General features: G+C 41.1%; 3 protein-coding genes across 3 annotated transcripts; 2 read left to right on the top strand and 1 right to left on the bottom strand.

Moving 5' to 3' along the window:
• Window positions 1–3,773: 3,773 nt before the first annotated feature.
• LOC113166142 (kelch repeat and BTB domain-containing protein 13) lies at window positions 3,774–5,226 on the bottom strand. Its single transcript, XM_026366106.1, has one exon. The coding sequence runs from the start codon at window positions 5,224–5,226 to the stop codon at window positions 3,799–3,801; it is 1,428 nt and encodes a 475-aa protein (XP_026221891.1). The 3' UTR covers window positions 3,774–3,798.
• A 2,753-nt stretch (window positions 5,227–7,979) lies between these two features.
• LOC113166440 (serine/threonine-protein kinase pim-3-like) lies at window positions 7,980–13,840 on the top strand. The gene is made up of 6 exons (XM_026366570.1): window positions 7,980–8,310; window positions 8,950–9,059; window positions 9,995–10,045; window positions 10,487–10,850; window positions 11,695–11,871; window positions 12,002–13,840. Exons 1-6 carry the CDS (start codon window positions 8,238–8,240, stop codon window positions 12,190–12,192), a joined length of 966 nt encoding a protein of 321 aa, XP_026222355.1. The 5' UTR covers window positions 7,980–8,237; the 3' UTR covers window positions 12,193–13,840.
• Window positions 13,841–15,052: 1,212 nt separating this feature from the next.
• On the top strand, window positions 15,053–19,302 carry ftsj1 (FtsJ RNA 2'-O-methyltransferase 1). The gene is made up of 11 exons (XM_026364531.2): window positions 15,053–15,097; window positions 15,619–15,822; window positions 15,920–15,989; window positions 16,175–16,292; window positions 16,593–16,671; window positions 16,779–16,831; window positions 16,904–16,957; window positions 17,155–17,257; window positions 17,448–17,531; window positions 17,751–17,854; window positions 18,345–19,302. The coding sequence occupies exons 2-11, from the start codon at window positions 15,702–15,704 to the stop codon at window positions 18,516–18,518; spliced, it is 960 nt and encodes a 319-aa protein (XP_026220316.1). The 5' UTR covers window positions 15,053–15,097; window positions 15,619–15,701; the 3' UTR covers window positions 18,519–19,302.
• Window positions 19,303–19,527: the final 225 nt, after the last annotated feature.

Genomic DNA, 19,527 nt, shown 5'->3' with positions numbered 1-19,527 from the left:
AAGTGTCTCAGTCAGTGTGTGAACATTTATCACATCAGCAGAGTTTACATTTCAATTTTATATCTACAAAACAGAGATTGGTTGATGACTACTTTCACATTTCAAACCGGCTTCTGTGGACGCTGACGGTGAGTTCAGACAGAGCACAGGCTTCTAGTCGGAGTGACCCAGACTCATTAAACGCCTCGTCCTCGTCTGCAGTGCAGAGATTTTCCCTTCTAGAAGTTTTTGAGTGAAGCTTAACATTATTTATTTCTACATGCTTAGTAAGTTTTGTGAACGTCTTGTTTATTGTCATTTCAGAAGGACTAATACCTGAAGGGCAGAGCGTGGCAGAGTGTAGCAGGGAGAGAGGAGTGGATTCATTCCAGACTCATGTTACTATCAGCCTGAACTCCAACATTACACATTACAAAATTTAAAGTTGCACATAAATACAAACATTTAATTCCAGACTTTTTGACCCCTGCCTGTTCCAACATCAAGGATCCGGTTATTTAGATGCACTACGCCCCTGACAGCTGCACCCCTGTGCTTATCTATGTCAAGCAATACTAATATTTTTAGTAAATATCCTGTGAAAAGCATTAGTCATATGAGAAGGTGGATGCTGGTTTAAAATAGATCAGAATGTGTTCAGCCTGCTTTAGCACAGATAAACTACAACCCTCCATCACAAAGAAAAACAACTGTGTCAAACTGCAGCAACGTTTCAAAGAACTTTGGTTAGTTCCTCACTAACCTGCAGGTAGACCAGCTTTACTCATCGTTCAACAGATGTAAATGTGTTCTGTGTCTCTGTGAAACATCCTTATTTATTTAACTTTAGACACAACACGCTGTGATGATGGACGGCCTGCACCTCCCAGCAGCCTCCTGGATTCTACGAAGCTAAACAAGACAATAACTCGGTGGGGAAAAAACATATGGAGACGAGTTAAGAGGTCATAGATCAGCTGTCGGCTGCACGGTGAGAAATGTCTTCAGACACGCCTCCACGGCTGACCCCCCCCAACACACACACACACACACACATGCAGCACATGCAGCACATCCAGCACATCCAGCACACAGGTCTGGGACATGAATGGAAAGTAAGGCTCTTTTGAAATTGGGAAATTTAACTATAATTAAATTTAAATAAAGTAATGTTCTTGATAATTCAATCCTTTAGCTGTAGAGTCGCCAAAAGAAACAATTATCTAGAGAAATCATTAAAGCGTGTGATTGAGAACCAGAGAAGCTCATAGTGTGAAGAGGGTTTGGTGTCACACACTAAATCACTGACAGCAGAGACTGGTTAAAGCAGACAGATCCACTCAGCTGCTTTAAAATATATTCATACATTTAATATTCATGGGAGTCGCAGATCTTTGTCTGCTTATTTTCATGGGGGAGAGGGAGGTTGGGAGGTGAGGGTGGGTCTCATTCATAAAAGAGACACAAAAGAAAGGACTGACATCTCCACTGGGCTCTGTCTGTGTTTCATTAGGTGTAAGAAATATATATGGAGAAAAAAGAAGAAGAAGAAAACGTACGTTTCTAATTTTACGGGTTTCCAAGACAAAATAACATGAAAACTACTGACGATCATGTTGTCGAGATTTTCACACCCTTTAAACCCTTTAATAATCAACTAACACTGTTAAAGTTATAATAATTAATATATATATTTACTATTTAATTAGTAATTTGGGGACAAAGAGTGTCTGTGCATTATATTTCATCTTACATTCTAGTTAAGTTGTTGATGCTTTTCAAATTAGGAGGTTTTTAAGGATTTGGTTTGTCAAAATAATGGACAATGGACAGTGAAACCAGCACAGTGCGAGGTCGAGGGGGCCGCCCTGGGGTCAACGTCACGACTTCAGACCACCAGTTTGTTTGTGTGTGTGTGAATGTGTGTGTGTGTGTGTGTGTGTGTGTGTGTGTGTGTGTGTGTGTGCTGTATTTAGATTGACCTAGTTCGTCTGCAGTGGCGGCTGAATGAACACACACTGGATGTAAACACAGAGATCAAAACACTTATGTCATCTCCACAACACACTCGCCTGTTATCAGTGTTTTCCATCACACTGCTCATTTCTGTGTTTTCATTTTAAAGCTGTTTTCTCTCTTTGTTCTGAAATAGTGATGGAAAAAATGCCCCAAAGGTTAAAGGTCTCCTTCACCAATGCCTCTATAGAAAGTCACTGGTAATGTTGTGTATCTCTGTATTTTCTACTATATAAGACCCAAAATAAAAAGTGAGTTGTGCCTGTGTAGAGCAGTACAGGAGACAGCAGCCTCTCACGTCATGTGATCACTACAGATAATTAGAGTAATATCCACATTCAGACGCCATCCATCACTGAGTCAGAGCTCTGGCTCCTGGCTTCACTCCCAGACTCGCAGTGCGATGTTACAGAGGGCGTTGGCCGAGCGCTCTGTCCCGGCCTGACCCCGGCTTCTCTCTTTATTCTGGGTCAGAGTTGATATCGCTGCGCGGCGCTGGCGTCTCGCCCAGCTGCCTGTGGTGCCTGGCTCTGCCAGCCATTGACCTCCATGATCATCACCGCTCAGTGCCAACAGGAAACACAGGCTGCTGCAGGAAACAGAAGCTCTGTGTGAGGACGAACACTGGAGTAAAACAGCAGAGAGAGAGAGAAACACACTGAGTGCATGGGATGAAACAGACTGACGTCAGTAAACACATCCTCATGATGATTTATTTGTAGTTTTTTTTATTCTTTACCTAAAATTCCCCTAACAAATACTTAAACTACATCTTTATTTAAACATTAAACGAGTCATTTGGACTTTATACAGTTAACTAAATAACGGATAATATCAACCTGTTTTTCTGCTCAGCTTTTAGCCTCCCTGATGTATTTATTCAGATAATTAAGATTAAGGTGTATTTTACAGCTATACAAGGTGAAGGCACACGAGGCAGACACTAAAATTAAAACTATTATTATACCATTAAGCATTGAGTAAAACCTTATCTTTTAATACACTATAATTTGTGCATTAAGACATTAATATGTTCTTCACACAAGTTGATGACAAATCCAGTAATGAAACGCCTCGTTAATCATCACCAGTCACTACTGTGGTTTGTTACCTGTTTATCTAATTTACTTAATATGTCTACATAATTCAGCTACAAAGGTCGAGTCTGTGTCTTTATCCAATTTTAAACCCAGCCTCACCTTCTGATGAGACTGTCCTCCTTATAAACAGGCCTTTTATAACAGAAGTGTAAAGTCAACAAACTATATGTGTCAATAATATTCACATAGTGTTTAGATAAACAAATTCTGTTGTCTGTTGTTATTGTAACCATGAGGATGATACATGTGTGACTTTGTGGGATGTAGTGTGAAGGAAGCAGTTATTTTAAGCCAAACTAACTATATCATTTGCATTATTGTAATAATAATTTTTCTGTTTTAGATGAAAAAGTTTGGAGCCACTGTAAAACGAAGCAGCCATTTTGGGGACTGGTGTCAAAGGGGTGCTACTGCAGAAGAAGCCTGCTGCTTATCTATTTACATTATTAACAAGTGTAAGAGAGGGAGGGGACGTCGTTTGGGTTGGAGGACTTGTTGCTTCTGGATCTAGATCAATAGAAATGTTGCGCAAAACTACGCAGACACAGAGTTATAATACAAGGGAATAATTTGATAAATTTATTGAAGCCTGTATGTTTATATATATATATATATATATATATATATATATATATATATATATATATATATATATATATATATATATAGGTCCTGACAATCCAAACTTCCAAAGCAAACAGAGTCATTGTTGCAGCCTCAGAAGAAACGTCCACACAGATCCACTCCTGGGGAAGCCCTTCATCTGCTGTCGAGGTTTCCAGTTGCGACTGTTGATGGTGTACTCCAGGGTCATGGTCCTGTTGAGAGTGAACACAGAGTCACCTCTCACCACCGCTGTGAAAAGTGAACCTTTGCTGTTGGCGAAGTGTCCCGGTAGGGATGACCACTGGCCCGAGCTCAGATTGTAACAGTCCATCAGGCATCTCAGGAAGTCATCCGATGGGCCGTTCCTCATGATATAGAGGTTGTCCCTGTGACCGACCACACAGTGGCCGTAGCTCTGGTGCCGGATCAGCGTGGTAACAAGCAGCCACTCATCTTTCTCTGACATGTACTCGTAGATATCTGTGGTCTCCATCGGCTTCCATAAACAAACAAATATCCTGCCCATAGTTTTAGTGCATGCTGCTCCTGCTGATGGTCGAGGCAGGTGAGCAGCAAACCCCCATCTCCCAGAATTTGTGTCATAGATCTCCACAGATGACATCACTGTGCGCTCATATTCTCCTCCGATTGCGTACAGACGACCATCTACACCCACAAGGCTGAGATTGTATCGCGGCTGTGCTGGATTGGCGATCCTGCTCCAGCTGTTGCTGTCAACACTGAAGCAGAAACACGAGTCTACAACTTGTTTATGGACACCATGAACTCCTCCAACAATGTAAAGTTTGTTATCTAAAACAGTGACTCCGGCCATGGAGGTGCTGGCCTCCAGTGGAAGATCTGTCAATACTTTCCAGTGATTCACATTTTCATCCAGGTAGCAGATTGTCCTGGAGGCAGCATGTACAGTTTCATCCACACCACAGGTCACGTGGGCCCCCACAGCCACGAAAACACGCTGGGTCAGAGACTCCACATAGGAGATCAGCTCAGCCGGTAAGGTTTTCCTGACTTCTGCCTCTAACTCAGCGTACATGTCTCGGATGAACAACGCAGCAGCATGGTAAAGGCCCATGAGGCCAAAGGTTGCAGCGGTGTGATACATCAGCAAACAGTTGTCAGAGTCGATGAGGTCAATGAGATGCTTTGTGAGCGCCGGCACCTGCAGGAAAGCGGCACATTCGATGGCTTCAACAATGTCATCAGCATCTAGGACAGGAGTCTCACCTCGTAAAACCGACAAGGTGATGAGGAACCCTCGAGCGTGCAGAGACTTGAGGTGGATTTCTTCCTGCCAGCACTCCTTCATACCAGAGCGATACAGTGCTTGAAAATAGTCGCAGCTCTGAACGAGCAACACCTTCTCCTCAGAGAAGTGTGTGTCTCCCACCACCACAGTTAATTTAGCTGAGCCGAGATCAGAAGCACCACATGGCAGATACTTTCCACTGTGAGCACTGTCACAGCTGCTGCTGTCCTCCGACTCACTGCTGTGCACCGACATTACTGTTCTCTAGAAATTAGCCACTAGAAAAATTATACAAAGGGTTGAAGCATTTCCAAAAGTCTTGAAAAGGAGCAGGGGCGAAGTGAGCCAGCACCAAGCTGCTTTACTCTTCAGGCAGGATCGGTTGTTTCACAGCTTTTAAAATAGAAGCAGCTAAACATAGAAGAGAACAAATGACCTGAGTCACATTCATGTTGTCAACTGGAGGGCAACCAGTGAATCCAGAGTGAGGGACTTCAGCTACTGCAAACCTAAAAGATCACTTCAACCAGAACACCAAAAATAGATTCTGTGACATAAAGGAAGTGTTAGTAATCTTCTATGTTTCTACTCTGTTCAACAACTTCCTCACAGAGACTAAAACACAATGAACGCCGACCTGCCTCCACGCCCCAAAACGTCCATAACATAACATTGTTGTCCAAAAAGGATGAAAAGTACATCACTGAAACACATCATAGGACTGGCTGACATGCTGCTTCCTCGTTAAACAGAGTAAATAACAAGTCGTCTTCTGACTCTGAGTCTAGATGGTTGCTTCCAGACACTCATGGTGATCAAACCATGGCCCCCATTCACTCCGGTGAACGTTTCTCATTGTCAAACAGGCCAAAAAAAAACAAAAAACTTTTTTTCCAGATTGCATCATTAAAACTTTAAGAATCCTCCTCTAGCAGGGAGGAAATAAAAGAATCTGATTTATCAGAAAATGTGTACATTTTTTTTTGGTATTGTACTTTAAGGACACAGAAAGACGACTATATAAACCCCTTCTGACAATTTTAAAAAATAATTAAATGTCATTGGATTAAAAACTATATTTTAAGACAAATGAAGTTGTAACAGTTGTTAAAACTGTAACGTGGGACAAAATAGATTCTCACCACACAGCTTCTTCTGACAATGCACAGACAGAATTGAGACCATTGTTGGCTCTGCAGTCCGACAGCTGACGTGCTAATACACCAAGAAAAGTATGTAAACAGATGTTAAGAGATTTTAATTCAGTTTATTATAACAACTGCTGGTTAGCTCTGTGATGTGAATGGTAGAAAAAGATCAGTGATCTTAATGCGGCTGAGTGTTTTATCTTCATGCTCAGATCAGTTTGTTTGTCTCCAGAGAACAACAGCAGTTTTCTGTGTGCGTCTTTTAATCTCTTGTGTGTGTTTGTGTGCGTGGATCCATCTCGTTACACTCACTTGCAGTGAGAGAGGAAGGACGTGACCTAGATTTGAGTTCACTGGGGCAAACATAACGCAGCGGGTCATGTGACCCGACCGCTCCATCCTCAGTCAAGACAATCCAGCGGTTCTTGAGAAGAAGGAGAAGCAACACTAGAAGACGCGTTCAGTGATTACGAGACCCGTACATGTTGTTCCTTCTGACAGTTGTGGAATTCAGTTGATCCAGTTCTTTGTTATTGAGAACACAGGTTGAATCAGTGTGATTAGTCAACACTGACTGAACGTCAGCCAACTATTGCAATGTGCTGTCCTCACCTCACCTCAGAATGACTAATGACCTTTAAAGCAGCTATAATAGATATGTTTAGAGTAAATGAGGTGAAAACTATGGAACAATGTGATGAGCACACAGAATTATTATCTGCTCTACTGAGTTTTACACTGAGTTTCAGCTCAGTTAGTGTCCGGACCACAACTTCACTGTTTTAGTTCAGTCTTGCTGCTCTTGTATGGCATGATCTCTGTGTGCAAAAGGAAGCAGCTGCATGTTTTTAGATAAAAACCAAACCTTTTAGAACACACAGTCCACCACTGCCAGCAAAAAACAGTGTCACACTTAGAGATGAGCTGACGAACATAACACTGAGCAGCAAAACACTAATTACAGAGTCAGCAGTTTGATCCCAGGCACAAGCTGCTTCAGCATCTTGGCAGCTTCACCGTCATCAGTGTGTCCTGAACTTCCCCCACAGGGATCAATAAAGCTGTTCAAAAGAGTGTGTCATAAGTGAGCGGGCATTCAGCTGGACACCTGCACCTTCAAATTCAGATAGGAGCCAGGAGTTATTTCACTCAGGAGCTAAAACAGACGGACAGTGATCGCTAGACCTCTGTTTATCAAGTGACTCCAAATGATCTCCAACGTGGCTCTGTGACTCATTAATATGTACAGTAGATAAGCAAATGTATTATTTGCATTTATTTAAAATATCGTCCACCTTTTCTGAAGAGCAATCGTTACCACTTTACACAACTGCCATGAGCTGAAATGCTGACAGTACTTTGCCTGAACTGTCTGTAAAACTTCAGAATAATCATTTACTGATGTGTTAGAGAAGGCTGGTCTATTGTCTATCTAACTATTTGCATGCGTAGACAATGTAAACAAACTGCCCAGGGATCAAGGTGAGTCTTCAAATATTATTGTCTAATTATTGGTATGCAACAAGGAATAAATGATATGATATTGTTTTTATTATTATTATTACTATCGTTACTAGTAGTAAGCTTACTGCTGCAACAACAACAAAATTAATAATAATAATAATAATAATAATAATAATAATAATAATAATAATAAAAGCCTCTCTGGTGAGCCGAGCCGCAGCACTGCCGCAGCGACCCTATCCAAATCCTATCCTTGCGCTTGCACTACTACGTGAAACTAGTCCGAGTGACTTCTCCTCGCTCTGGCTCCTTTTTCACGTCAGAGACTTTAAATTCACCACGATCACAATCGACACGTTTCACTAGTTTTTCTGCACTTGTGGGTGTGAATCACTGAGTCGCTGCGTGTTTACATATTTAAACCGAGGTCCGGCGGAAGGATCTATTTGCTGTTTGTAAATATTGGCCGCGGCGCGTTTCGCCGCTTCTCGGGACTCTTCGACGTCTTTACTTCTTTTAAAAACGATGAAATATGGTGGATTTTAAGCGTGTTTTCGTCTTTCTTCGTCCGTGAGAAGGGTCCGAGTCTTCGCTCTTTTTTGGGGGATTTATTACGTGAATATTTCCGAAGTTTGTTGTGTTTTTGGGGACAACATGCTGCTCTCCAAACTGGGCTCCTTGTCTCACATGTCGCCCAGCGTGGACCTGCCGGCGAAGCGGCACCAAGGTACGGACAGCCAGCCGGACACCGGCCGGTGTTACACCCGCTCCTCGCCGAAACCAACCGAACATCTCTAAACGTTTAACTAAAACCGTAACGCGGAGTTAATCCACTTTTCTAACCTGGTCACTCAATCTCACGGTCACACAATACAGCGGAACACGTGTACCGGCGATTTAACAGCTTCTGGCGAAAATGACAAAAAGTAGCCGCCATTTTCTTAGCTTCATTGTTCTAGGGAATATTTTTGTTCATTTCATTTAAAAACCGGACATCCCACATATATCCAAGTTAGCCGATAATAGGAAAAGCTCCACATTTTCATATCCAAGAGCATTGGACTGGCTAAAAACGTTTATTTCCACTGAAAATAATTGGCTCAGTATTAAATATATACATTTTCAATCCACTAATCGTTTCGTAGCGATACTGTTGGACCTTTAAACAAATCAGACTAGGAACACTTTACATTTCTCAAATATGTCAAATAAGTTCTCACTTTAATTCTACTTAAATCGGATTTAAGATCGTTCAGCATGAGGCAGGAGTGATGTTTTGTTTTCGGGAGGGGGCAGATTTTGGCGGAACACAGTGTCTCTACTGTTAAATTACAACTTTAACGTGAGATGTTTCTGTTTTTTGCAGCCAAACAGGAAAAGCAGCCCTTCGAGAAGTTTTACCGACTGGGCTCGGTGCTCGGCAGCGGAGGATTCGGCACCGTGTACTCGGCTGTTCGCCTGGCCGACGGGCTGCCGGTAAGAGCGGGGAGCCGCTTTGTTTATGTCCCAACACGTGTCCGCAGCTCGCAGCGTCAAGGTAGACACAGGAAGCAGGAGCGTTTCCGGTCTGAGCCTTCAAAATAAACTCTCATTAGAATTAGAAAAAAGATTCTTGGTCTACCAACAAAATATCACTTAAAGATCAACTTAGAAGCACTTTATTGTATGATAACCCGCAAAAGATTGCTCATTTGTTAAAAATAGCACCTTAGAGCAGCTTATTTATTTTGTGTATTTACCTTAATAAATGTATGTTTGGCTTTTTACCTTATTATTAATATTAAACACGCTATTGTGAAAATCCTAGGTTGGAGGCAGCAGCTGACAAAACTCCTTACCACAGTTTAATTACTGACATAAAATCTAATGTTTTTCTTTTTTCTTAAGAACGTAACAGATTTGAGAAACGTTAACAGAGTCTCTGTTTTCCAAAGTACATTTGTCTATGGTTGACATGTGATGTTTGGATGAAGTCAACAGCAGATCTGGGAGTTTCCCACTCGGCCGATTGTACTGCAGTAAAGACTTGTTGTTGTATTGTATTTAAAACTGCCCTTTTAGATTTGGACAGACTCAACAAAAGCACTAAATAACAAACTAGTGCTTTTATTTTGAAAGCCTTATTCCTAGCACTTCCTGCTGTAGTGTTGACACAGTACAGTTGTGTTCTGTGGTCTTTGTTTTCAGAAATAAAGCAGTGGTCTCTGAAGCTTTACTCATATAGAAAACAATCTAACTTTTTACTCTTTTGGGATAATAAAGTGTTTACATGTTGATAATATTTTCATGCCTATTTCCAAAAGTTGGACAAAAAATTAAAGTTTTACTGTCTGTATGTCTCCCATACATTTTGTTCTATAGAATTGTTTGCAGGCTGTTTTAATAATGTTGTTGTATTTGTTTCTGTGCAGGTGGCAGTGAAACATGTGAGCAGTGACAGAGTGACTGAGTGGGGTTCTCTGGTGAGATTTACATGTAGATTAACAATGCTTTAACAGCTTCCAGTCAAATTTACTATTAATGCTAGATTTAAACAGTTTGTTTCATTGAGACCAGCGAAGACCTGTGTAGTAAAAAATCAATAGTGTATTTGATATTTTTTAAAGATAATTGAACTCTTAGCAGCTCATTCCATTCCTAAGAAGCATGCAGAGGAAATATTACAAACTTAAGATTTCAGTTTCCAAACTGTGTTTAAATAATTGTTACAGCTACTTTAAAATGTAAATATTCTTTCACTTGACTATTACTGTTTTAAGTGTCTTTAAATGCATAATATTATGATTAACAGCAAAAAGGCATGTTCAGAATACTATCATGTATGACAGAGTAAAGCGTAAATCCTCACCATTGGGAGGCTGTATAAATATTTTAAAACGTTCTTTTCATTTCATTTCTCTTAGTGTGGTTCAGTGGTTCCTCTGGAAATTGTACTGTTGAAGAAGGTGGACGGGGCGTTTCGTGGCGTGGTACGACTGCTGGACTGGTGGGAACGAGCAGACGGGTGGCTGATGGTGCTGGAGCGCCCTGAGCCGGTGCAGGACTTGTTTGACTACATCACCGAACGTGGTGCACTGGATGAAGCAGCAGCACGCGGCTTCTTCCTGCAGGTGCTGGAGGCTGTGCGTCACTGTTACACCTGTGGAGTTGTCCACAGAGACATTAAGGACGAGAACCTGCTGGTGGATCTCAGGACCGGGCAGATTAAACTCATAGACTTCGGTTCAGGGGCTCTCCTCAAAGACGCCGCCTACACAGACTTTGATGGTGAGTCTGATGATCTAACAGTCATCTGAGAGCTGTTTTTATGTTGGTGCAGCCGTCATGATGATAACAACACAACATCAGCTGACTAGAAGATGAGGAGGTTTTTTCTTGGGTTTTCTTTTTAAAGATTGAGAAGAAACATTTACAGCTAGTAACAGTTACAACAACAAACAAGTCTGTGGACTTTTTTTAGAAAGAGGGTTTTTAGGCTTTTTTGGTGACACAGCCCAATCAGTCATGTATTATTCTCTTTAACCACAACCTGGGTCTTACTCCAAATCTCAGTAGCTCATTAGCCACATGTTCCTGCAGGAAACTGAATCTGTGACAATAATCGTTTCAGTTCATGTTGTATGAGACGCGCATCAACTGTGTTTGAGTCCAAATAATGTTTTATATGTGCAAAACTAGCAAAAGCAAGTCACATTTCAACTATCAGTAATGTAATGTTTCAACTATCGGTAAAAAACGATGCATGTCTGACGTGTGTAAAATGAACACTGAAGCGTCTTTATGAAGGGGCCTCCTCCTCAGCAATGTAATAGCTTTTTTTTTTTGTATAAAAGGTGAAATAAGGAAGTAATAACTTTTTCTGCATGTTGCTTGTTTACAGAGATATGCAAATGGAAAAGGTTATTAACCGTGTGACAATGACAGTGACAACATTTAGAGGGCTGACATGTCAGCTGCCTCCCTGTGTGGTGGTGATAGTGCTGGTGATCGGTCACCACTTCCTGCTGGAGTTTCCCATCACGAACTCTTACTGACGTATTGAACGTGTGTTTCTGTTTTCGTAATGGGTGCAGCAGATTATGTTTTGACGCTCTCCGTCTCAACACACCAGGTACACGGGTTTACAGTCCTCCAGAGTGGATCCGCTTCCGTCGGTACCACGGACGCTCGGCCACAGTGTGGTCGCTCGGCGTGCTGCTGTATGACATGGTGTGTGGGGACATCCCCTTCGAGCAGGATGAGGAGATCCTGAGAGGACAGATCTACTTCAGAAGGACCGTGTCCACAGGTCAGTCTGATCATAGGATCTGATTTCAGATTGATCTGATCCTCCCTAACTTTGGAGACCTAAATGGTCCTTAGAGTTTCTTTTTGTGCTGCAGTCTCATGTCCTATTGTGTTTCCATGTGTGTCTATAGAGTGTCAGCAGCTGATTGGCTGGTGCCTAAGCCAGGAGCCGTCTGACCGGCCAACCCTGGAGCAGATCCTCCTCCACCCGTGGGTGACAGCCAGTGATGGACAGCAGGCAGACAGCAGCAGCCTCACGCTCCACTCCATCACAGCCGACTCATCGTCCTTGTCGTCCTCCTCCAGTGAGCAGAGCCTCTGATCAATACAACGCTGCCACGCAGCTATGACTTGACTGACAGCTGCTCTCTGGGGTCATTTGAATTTTTTTTTCCTGGTGACGGAGCAGGTCCCTGTCACAGTTCAGGATGAGGACTCGTTGTCCTCTCGTGTTCAGCTCAGCACCCGTGTTGTTTTTCGCCTCTTGTTCTGTTTCAGAGTGCCTTGAGTTTGAAAGCTGCTGTCAGCAAACGTTAGACAGCATCCAGAAGAAACGGGGTAAATCCCAGTCAGGTTCATTTCCAGTGAGGTAAACGTTTTTTTTTTGTTTTTTTTTTTAAGATTCATTTCTGAATTTTGATCATTTATGTTTAATAATTTTGTCACGGGTTTCGAAGGTGACGTCTTCAGATGTTTCTGGTTTTGTTCGACCTACAAATTCGACCTTGATTAAATTTCTATGTGGTGATTTTGGTGAGATGCCGAAAATCATCATGGGAGAAACTGGAATGAGAGTGGCTGCAGTTTTTGTTAAGTAGTGTTGTCTCCACTCCTATTGGCCATGACTGGATCAAGGATTTTAAAGGAATAGTTTGGTGTTTATGAATGTAAAAGTATTCACTTTGTCACTGAGAGTTAGATTGTGGATGACATGTTAGCGTAGCTTAGATTAGCATAAAGACTGATAATGGTGAGATGTATCGAAGGGCAAAGAGGTCATAATTTATCCCCTTCTCCCGGTCATTCAGTGTTTAATATTAGTTTTAATCTAGTTTAATTCTTTTCATCAATGTCATCTGTTAAAAATAAACTAGATTAAAATGGATAAGAAGAACCCACAGGACAGCGTGGACCTCTTTGGCTTTCAATAGAACTGCAGCTAGCCTGGAGACAGCTAACACCTTAAGTGTTCTAATGAACAAATAACCTTGTTTAGTTAATCTGCACAAAAACGTAACAACCATTTATAAGTTTATGATGGACTATGAACCAGGTTATTCTTTGGGCAGATACAGGTTCAGTTTTTGTTCAGGTTAAATAAGATAAACCGTGTGACGGCCAGACTATAGTGCTCTTCTTCAGTGTTTGTGCTAAGCTAACTTTGTGCTTGTGGTAACTTCATACATGACGTAGAGGCAACAGGAACATTTAAGTTATTTCCTAAAGCCTCAAACTTTGCCTAACGTGACCCAGGGAAGGAGGTCGACCTGTTAACGTGACACAGTAGTTAATTAAACATGTAACATGTCAGCGCCGGGACAGTTTGGAGACGAGAGACCTGATACTTTACTGAGCTTTATGTTTTTTTCCTTTGTGTTTACTTTTATTCAAACAGGTAAGAACTTTGCCTGAATGAAATTCAGGACAAATTTACCTAAACGATGGCAGATGTGAGTTTGACGCTTCAGGTTCGTCTGAACTGAACCTCACCCTCAGTCTCGGGTCTAAAAAGCACAGTCAATGCAAATACTTAGTTCTGTATTTTGAACATATGTATATATTATTTGTGTATATATATATTTTTTGTACATTTTTTTTATTTATTTAGTGAGAGGTTTTCATCATCCTGTGTTTATTTGTCTAACCTCAAAAACAAGAAAAAACGTTTTTTCATGTCAGATTAAAGAGTTTTAACTCATTTCTGATTTTTTGTTTCATAGTTTCTGAGGTTCAAAATACAAAACTCTGACAGAAAGTGTTTTTTTTTTTTTTTTCTTCTTCATTGAAAGTTTTCATATTAAATGTTTTGTATATAAACTGATTTTGTGTGTGACATTCTGGCTCCTTTCAATTTTAATCACATATAACTCGCTTAGATCACTTTTACTGGTTTATAGACAAAAAGATGCCATTAAAATAACTTTAAACTAAGTAAGGTTTTATTTAGAGGGTCACGATTTGTGCTGCTAATAAATGTTCAATTGGAGGTCATCTGTCTTTGGTAAACCAACATTTATTTGGTCCATTTTTACATTTATAAATGAAAAATGGGAAAATCAGGTCCCTTAATGATAATAATCTGTAGAAATTTAAAATAAATCCGTTTTTAAATAGATGAATTTAACAAACTAAGAACTAATAGATGTCGAATAGATTTTTCTTACTTATTTAAACTTATTTCATACAGGTAATATAAATTCTGTCAGACCTATTAACTTCTGTTTCTACAGCGCCACCGTGTGGTCGCTATTGAGAAAACCTAAAAGCAAATCACTTTCTGTGACTCTAGTTTGATTTCTATGAGGAGATTGTTGGAAATAGTCGTTATCACTGATAAATGTGTCATTTGTTTTTAAACCTGTCGGCTGGGGTCAGCTGGGGTCGGCTGGGGTCAGCTGGGGTCAGCTGGGGTCAGCTCCAGCATCCCGGTGACCGACAGCTCACTGGAACTGCAGCTGATCTGCAGCTCTGGTTAAACACAGTCGTTCATTTAGTGTTTAACCATCATCAGCCTCTTATAGGCTCCGTTAACTGGGTTTATCTGACTACAGTGCTGTGATAACTCCAAATCATATATCGTATAAGTAAATACACCGTTATGCTGAGTCGGTACCGGGTACGGGTCGCTGCAGATCTCAGATGTGTTAGATTCCTAATGACTTTAATTATGTCTGTGAATCAGACTAATGAATAATGATCCAAACAGTGAGTCCATGTATGTAGAAGTTAACACACTCAGTTCCACAACATGGACCCTCCTCTAATAGGGTAGAGAGGTGACCCTTAAGGGGCTCCGTACTTTTTAAAATATTGTGCATAGAAATACATATTACATCTTATTCAGCTCATAATGTCGCTATGATGAAGAATATGAAATAACTTTAATAAGAATGTTTCATCGTTAGGCGAAGGTGCTGGTTTTGGGTTGTGGCGTCATTTTTGAACAGGCGCTTCGGGGGCAGCTCTGAACAGGGGTCCTTCGACAACAGCGGAGCGACACGTGAACGGTGAGGAAAACAGTGTGTTGATGGATCATAAACGTAGTTAAAATAAGATGTTATTGTGCTGATTTGCCTCTGTTGATCAGTGTAACCGTGCATGTGTTTAATCCGGACATTTAACTAACAATGGACAACAAACTCGGACTGATGTGCACCTCACGCTGAACTCCATTTAAAAGTGTAGATTAAATAAAGTAAACAAGTCTCTGTTGCGACTAAAACGAAGAGTAAATAGAAATGACTGATTTTGTAGATTTACTAAGAGGCTTTCTCTAATTCGGCTAAAATAGAAGAAACAAAAAATCACACACGAATCTGTATAATGTTGACTTTGATAACAGGATCTCGTTGCTGCTTAAATGTTAAAACTTTCATCCACATTTACACAGAAGAAAAATAAGATGATAACATTTGTGGAATTTGTAATGAGGTATTGTTTATGTGCATATTGGGTAATTACAGCAAAGAATAAACAAAGGAAACATCATTAAATACATGAAGTCCTAAAGTGATCATATCTTATCCAGTGTGAGAAGAACCACTGGTCCAAATGAGGCTGGTGTGTTAGTGGTTCGGTGCTTAATTTTCATCTGAGGGGTCAGAGTTCACCATGGGTCGCTCATCCAAAGACAAGCGGGACATTTACTACCGTCTGGCCAAGGAGGAGGGCTGGAGGGCAAGGAGTGCCTTCAAGCTTCTGCAGCTCGACCATGAGTTCAATCTGTTCACAGGTGAGAGCCGCGTTTACCTGGCTGTGATCTCCTGCTGTCCTTTATAAAAAATGTCCTAATTTGTCAGACTTGCGTTAATTTATTTCCTATCCCTCAGGTGTCAACAGAGCAGTAGATCTGTGTGCAGCTCCTGGCAGCTGGAGCCAGGTCCTCAGTCGGAAACTCAGGTTTATTTTTTTAAGTTCATTCTTTTTGTTTGAGGTTAGTTTGTACTCACCTCAACAGAAATACTATGGCTGTATTTTAATTGTATTGTCATAAAATGATAAAAGATCTGAATCCAGAGTTAAAGAAATGTTTTGCTGTGATGTGCAGTTCAGGTCTATATTTTATTAATTGTTTATCCACTCAGAGGTCGGGAAGAGAAGGGTGAGGAGGAGAAGGGCGAGGAGGTGAAGATCGTGGCGGTGGACCTGCAGGCCATGGCACCTCTGCCTGGAGTCACTCAGATCCAGGGAGACATCACCAAGGTGAAGATTTTAACTTCTTTTCAGGGACGTCACAAAACCTCCAGGTCTTCGCTTGCTTCAGAGCTCACGTTCCAAGGGTTCTTTGGGTGCCTGATGAGGTCGAAGCTAGTTCAGTGTATTCCTGAGGATGTTCTAGTTGTCCTTAAGGTTCTGTAGGCTCTTAAGGCTGTTAAGGAGTTGGACTTCTAGGAGGTTCTTGTCCTTGAAAGTTTTCTGGCTCTTGAGGAGCTTCTACAGGTTCCTAACAACCAGGTCACAGTGCATGACATGACCTGTGTTGTCAATCTTCTCCTTGTTCAGGTGTCGACTGCTCAGGAGATAATCCGTCACTTTGAGGGTCAGACGGCCGACCTGGTGGTGTGTGATGGAGCTCCAGATGGTGAGAACCTCACTTCCGGCCCCGTCTTTGTTTTATCTCAAGTCTCCTGTGTCTTCCTGCTGTTTCTGTTCAGCTGTCAGAACTTATTTTGTGTTGTGTTTTTATAGTTACCGGACTCCACGATGTGGATGAGTACATTCAGGCTCAGCTCCTATTGGCTGTAAGTACAGAGGTGTGCCTGCTATTTACCTGTCAGTCAGTGATATCATGCTGACAGCTGCTTGTCTTTCAGGCTCTGAACATCACCACACACGTCCTTAAACCTGGAGGAACGTTTGTAGCCAAGGTGAGTCCAACTTTAATTCCTATCTTAACTAGTTAAGACCAGCTTCCCTCTTTACACGTGTGTTATTAGCTGGACCAATTTTAACCATGTAAGTGGGTTTGTGTAGTGTGGTGTGGTGTTGCGTTGCATTGCGGCCTGTGGGCATCATGTCTGCCAATTCTGCCTGTATGAGCCCCTCACTATGCTGCTTGTCTCAGATCTTCAGAGGTAAGGATGTGACACTACTGTACTCTCAGCTGAAGATCTTCTTCAGTGGCGTGACCTGCGCCAAGCCTCGCAGCAGCAGGAACTCCAGCATCGGTGAGTCACTGTCATCAGTGCCCCATCTCACTTTAGGACATGAATGATACCCACAGTGAGAGGCACAATTTAACATGACCTCCATCAAATATTTGTTACACTTGGAACTGTCAATAAAAAAGTAAAATGAATCATGAAATCCTGCTGATTTTACCACAGTAATTCTTATCTGACCTTTCTGTCTGAGCAGAGGCGTTTGTGGTGTGTCAGAATTACTCTCCTCCTGAAGGTTACATCCCCAACATGTCCAACCCTCTGCTGGATCACTCCTACGGTAACTATGAGCCCTTTTCATCTGTGCCTGAATCAAGAAAAACTGGTGTTAATGCAGGTGTACATTTACGTGGACTTGATTTTAATCACTATACCACATCTGGACGTGGTGGATGATCTAGTCAGCTTTGCTTCACCTGACACGCACCACATTTGTTGGCAAGTCTGAGAGCTTCATCTAAGGCATTTACATATTGAGGTTCTGATCTTTGTCCTCCAGATGTGGACTTCAACCAGTTAGAGGGGCCAAATCGCGTCATTGTTCCTTTCCTGGCGTGTGGGGACCTCAGTGCTTTTGACTCAGACAGAACCTACCCTCTGCAGGTGAGGAGACGCAGCTGAGACACAACTGAAACAAGTCAAGTTCAGTGGTTTCAGTTGGTAACCCTGCTCAACTAGTGGTTACTGTGTGGTACATTCACAATGAAACTTAATTTATTATATATTTTTACTTAAAGTAAGAAAGTATTTTTAACAAGTTATCTGAAAATAAAACTTTTAACAAGGTAAAAAACGTTTAAAATGTAACATTATATGAAATAAAATTAAGGAATGTTTTTCATGCAGTTGGTTTATTTAAGGGAATTCTTCCCCTTAAAACCTCTAAAACCCTTTAATATGTTTTACAATACATTCATTTGTCTGTTAATTAACATAATTCCTGCAAAATTAATTTGCATAAACTAAAAAAATGCCTTAAACATGTTATGAATATGTCGTGTTCATGTCACAGAGTGATTTGTGTCTAGTTTTAATTTTATTCACAGATTTGCTGGATTTGCTGATGTCTTTGTCCACTGTTGTCTTTCTTCAGCTGGATGCTGATAAACAGTACCAGTACACCCCTCCTACCCAGCCACCCATCAGCCCGCCCTACCAACAGGCCTGCCACCTGCGCAAAACCAACCTGCTGTCCAGGGAGGATGCTCCGTCTGTCTGTCCTGACCAAAGTCGAGATGAGCCGGAGCTGCCGGCTGAGTCCACCTGATTCATCTCACTGCTGCTGATTGGTCAAAAAAACACCGGGACACTTAGCGTAAATGTTTTCTTCAAGGGACGAATGTTCTTTGCAGTTTTTCTCCTTGACAAGGACGGGTCCAGGACGTGTTGAGTCTGTTTCTCTACTAGCTCTTTGTCCAATAGGGAAAAGTTACTGTGTGCTTTTATTGTTCCTTCTGATTTTATGTAGATTTGTGAAGCAGTTATATTTTAAAAATTAAAGCATTTTCCTGCAAAAATATTTGTAACGTGTGAGTTGGATCAAAAATTCCTTATGGAAAAACGAGGAATTCCATACACTTAGTTAATATAGACTAAACCTGTCTTTGAATTGTCCGTAATAAATGGGGACTGACAGTATGACTGAAGTACAGTGATTGACAGTGTTGTGTGTAAACAATATCCAGTTAAAAACTCCTAATAAATAATGCTGCCATCTAGTGTTTACTGCAGCTGAGTCTACTTGGTCTACTTTTGACTTTTTGTACGTAATCTATCCTAAGATTTATCTGCATTTACTAAACCTAATTTAAAAAATACAACAAATCATTTGTTCTGCCGACGTCTTCCAGTGTCGAGGATTAGTCAGTTCTTAAAACCATAGGATCTAAACCGTTAAAGGTCATATAACAGGATAAGCATGAACTTTTCAACTCGCTCCTCATCTGTTCTGAATTAACTGAGTTGTGAACAAAGAAGCTGATGTAAATTAGTTTCAGCTGTCATCCAATAAATTACACCAACGACTAATAAACACTCATTTTATAAACAAATCTAATTTTATGATTGTCATTAATCAAATTGCATTAAGAAAGCATTTGATTGTACAGAAGGGTCTGTTCACTTTGTCCTAATTTGGTTTTAGACCCAAGTGTTAACAGTGGATAAAAGCCCTGTATCACTAGTGTCAGTTGTTAAAAGCATGTTAAACTATCATCATCATCCAGTTATTTCACTCCACAGAGAGTAAACTTGGTTTGATGAGATAATTAATAGTA

Source organism: Anabas testudineus, chromosome 6, assembly GCF_900324465.2.
Source record: "Anabas testudineus chromosome 6, fAnaTes1.2, whole genome shotgun sequence".
In the NCBI taxonomy this organism is placed as follows: Eukaryota; Metazoa; Chordata; class Actinopteri; order Anabantiformes; family Anabantidae; genus Anabas; species Anabas testudineus.
Note: the sequence above shows the minus strand (reverse complement) of the source record. Positions and strands in the feature narration are given on the sequence as shown.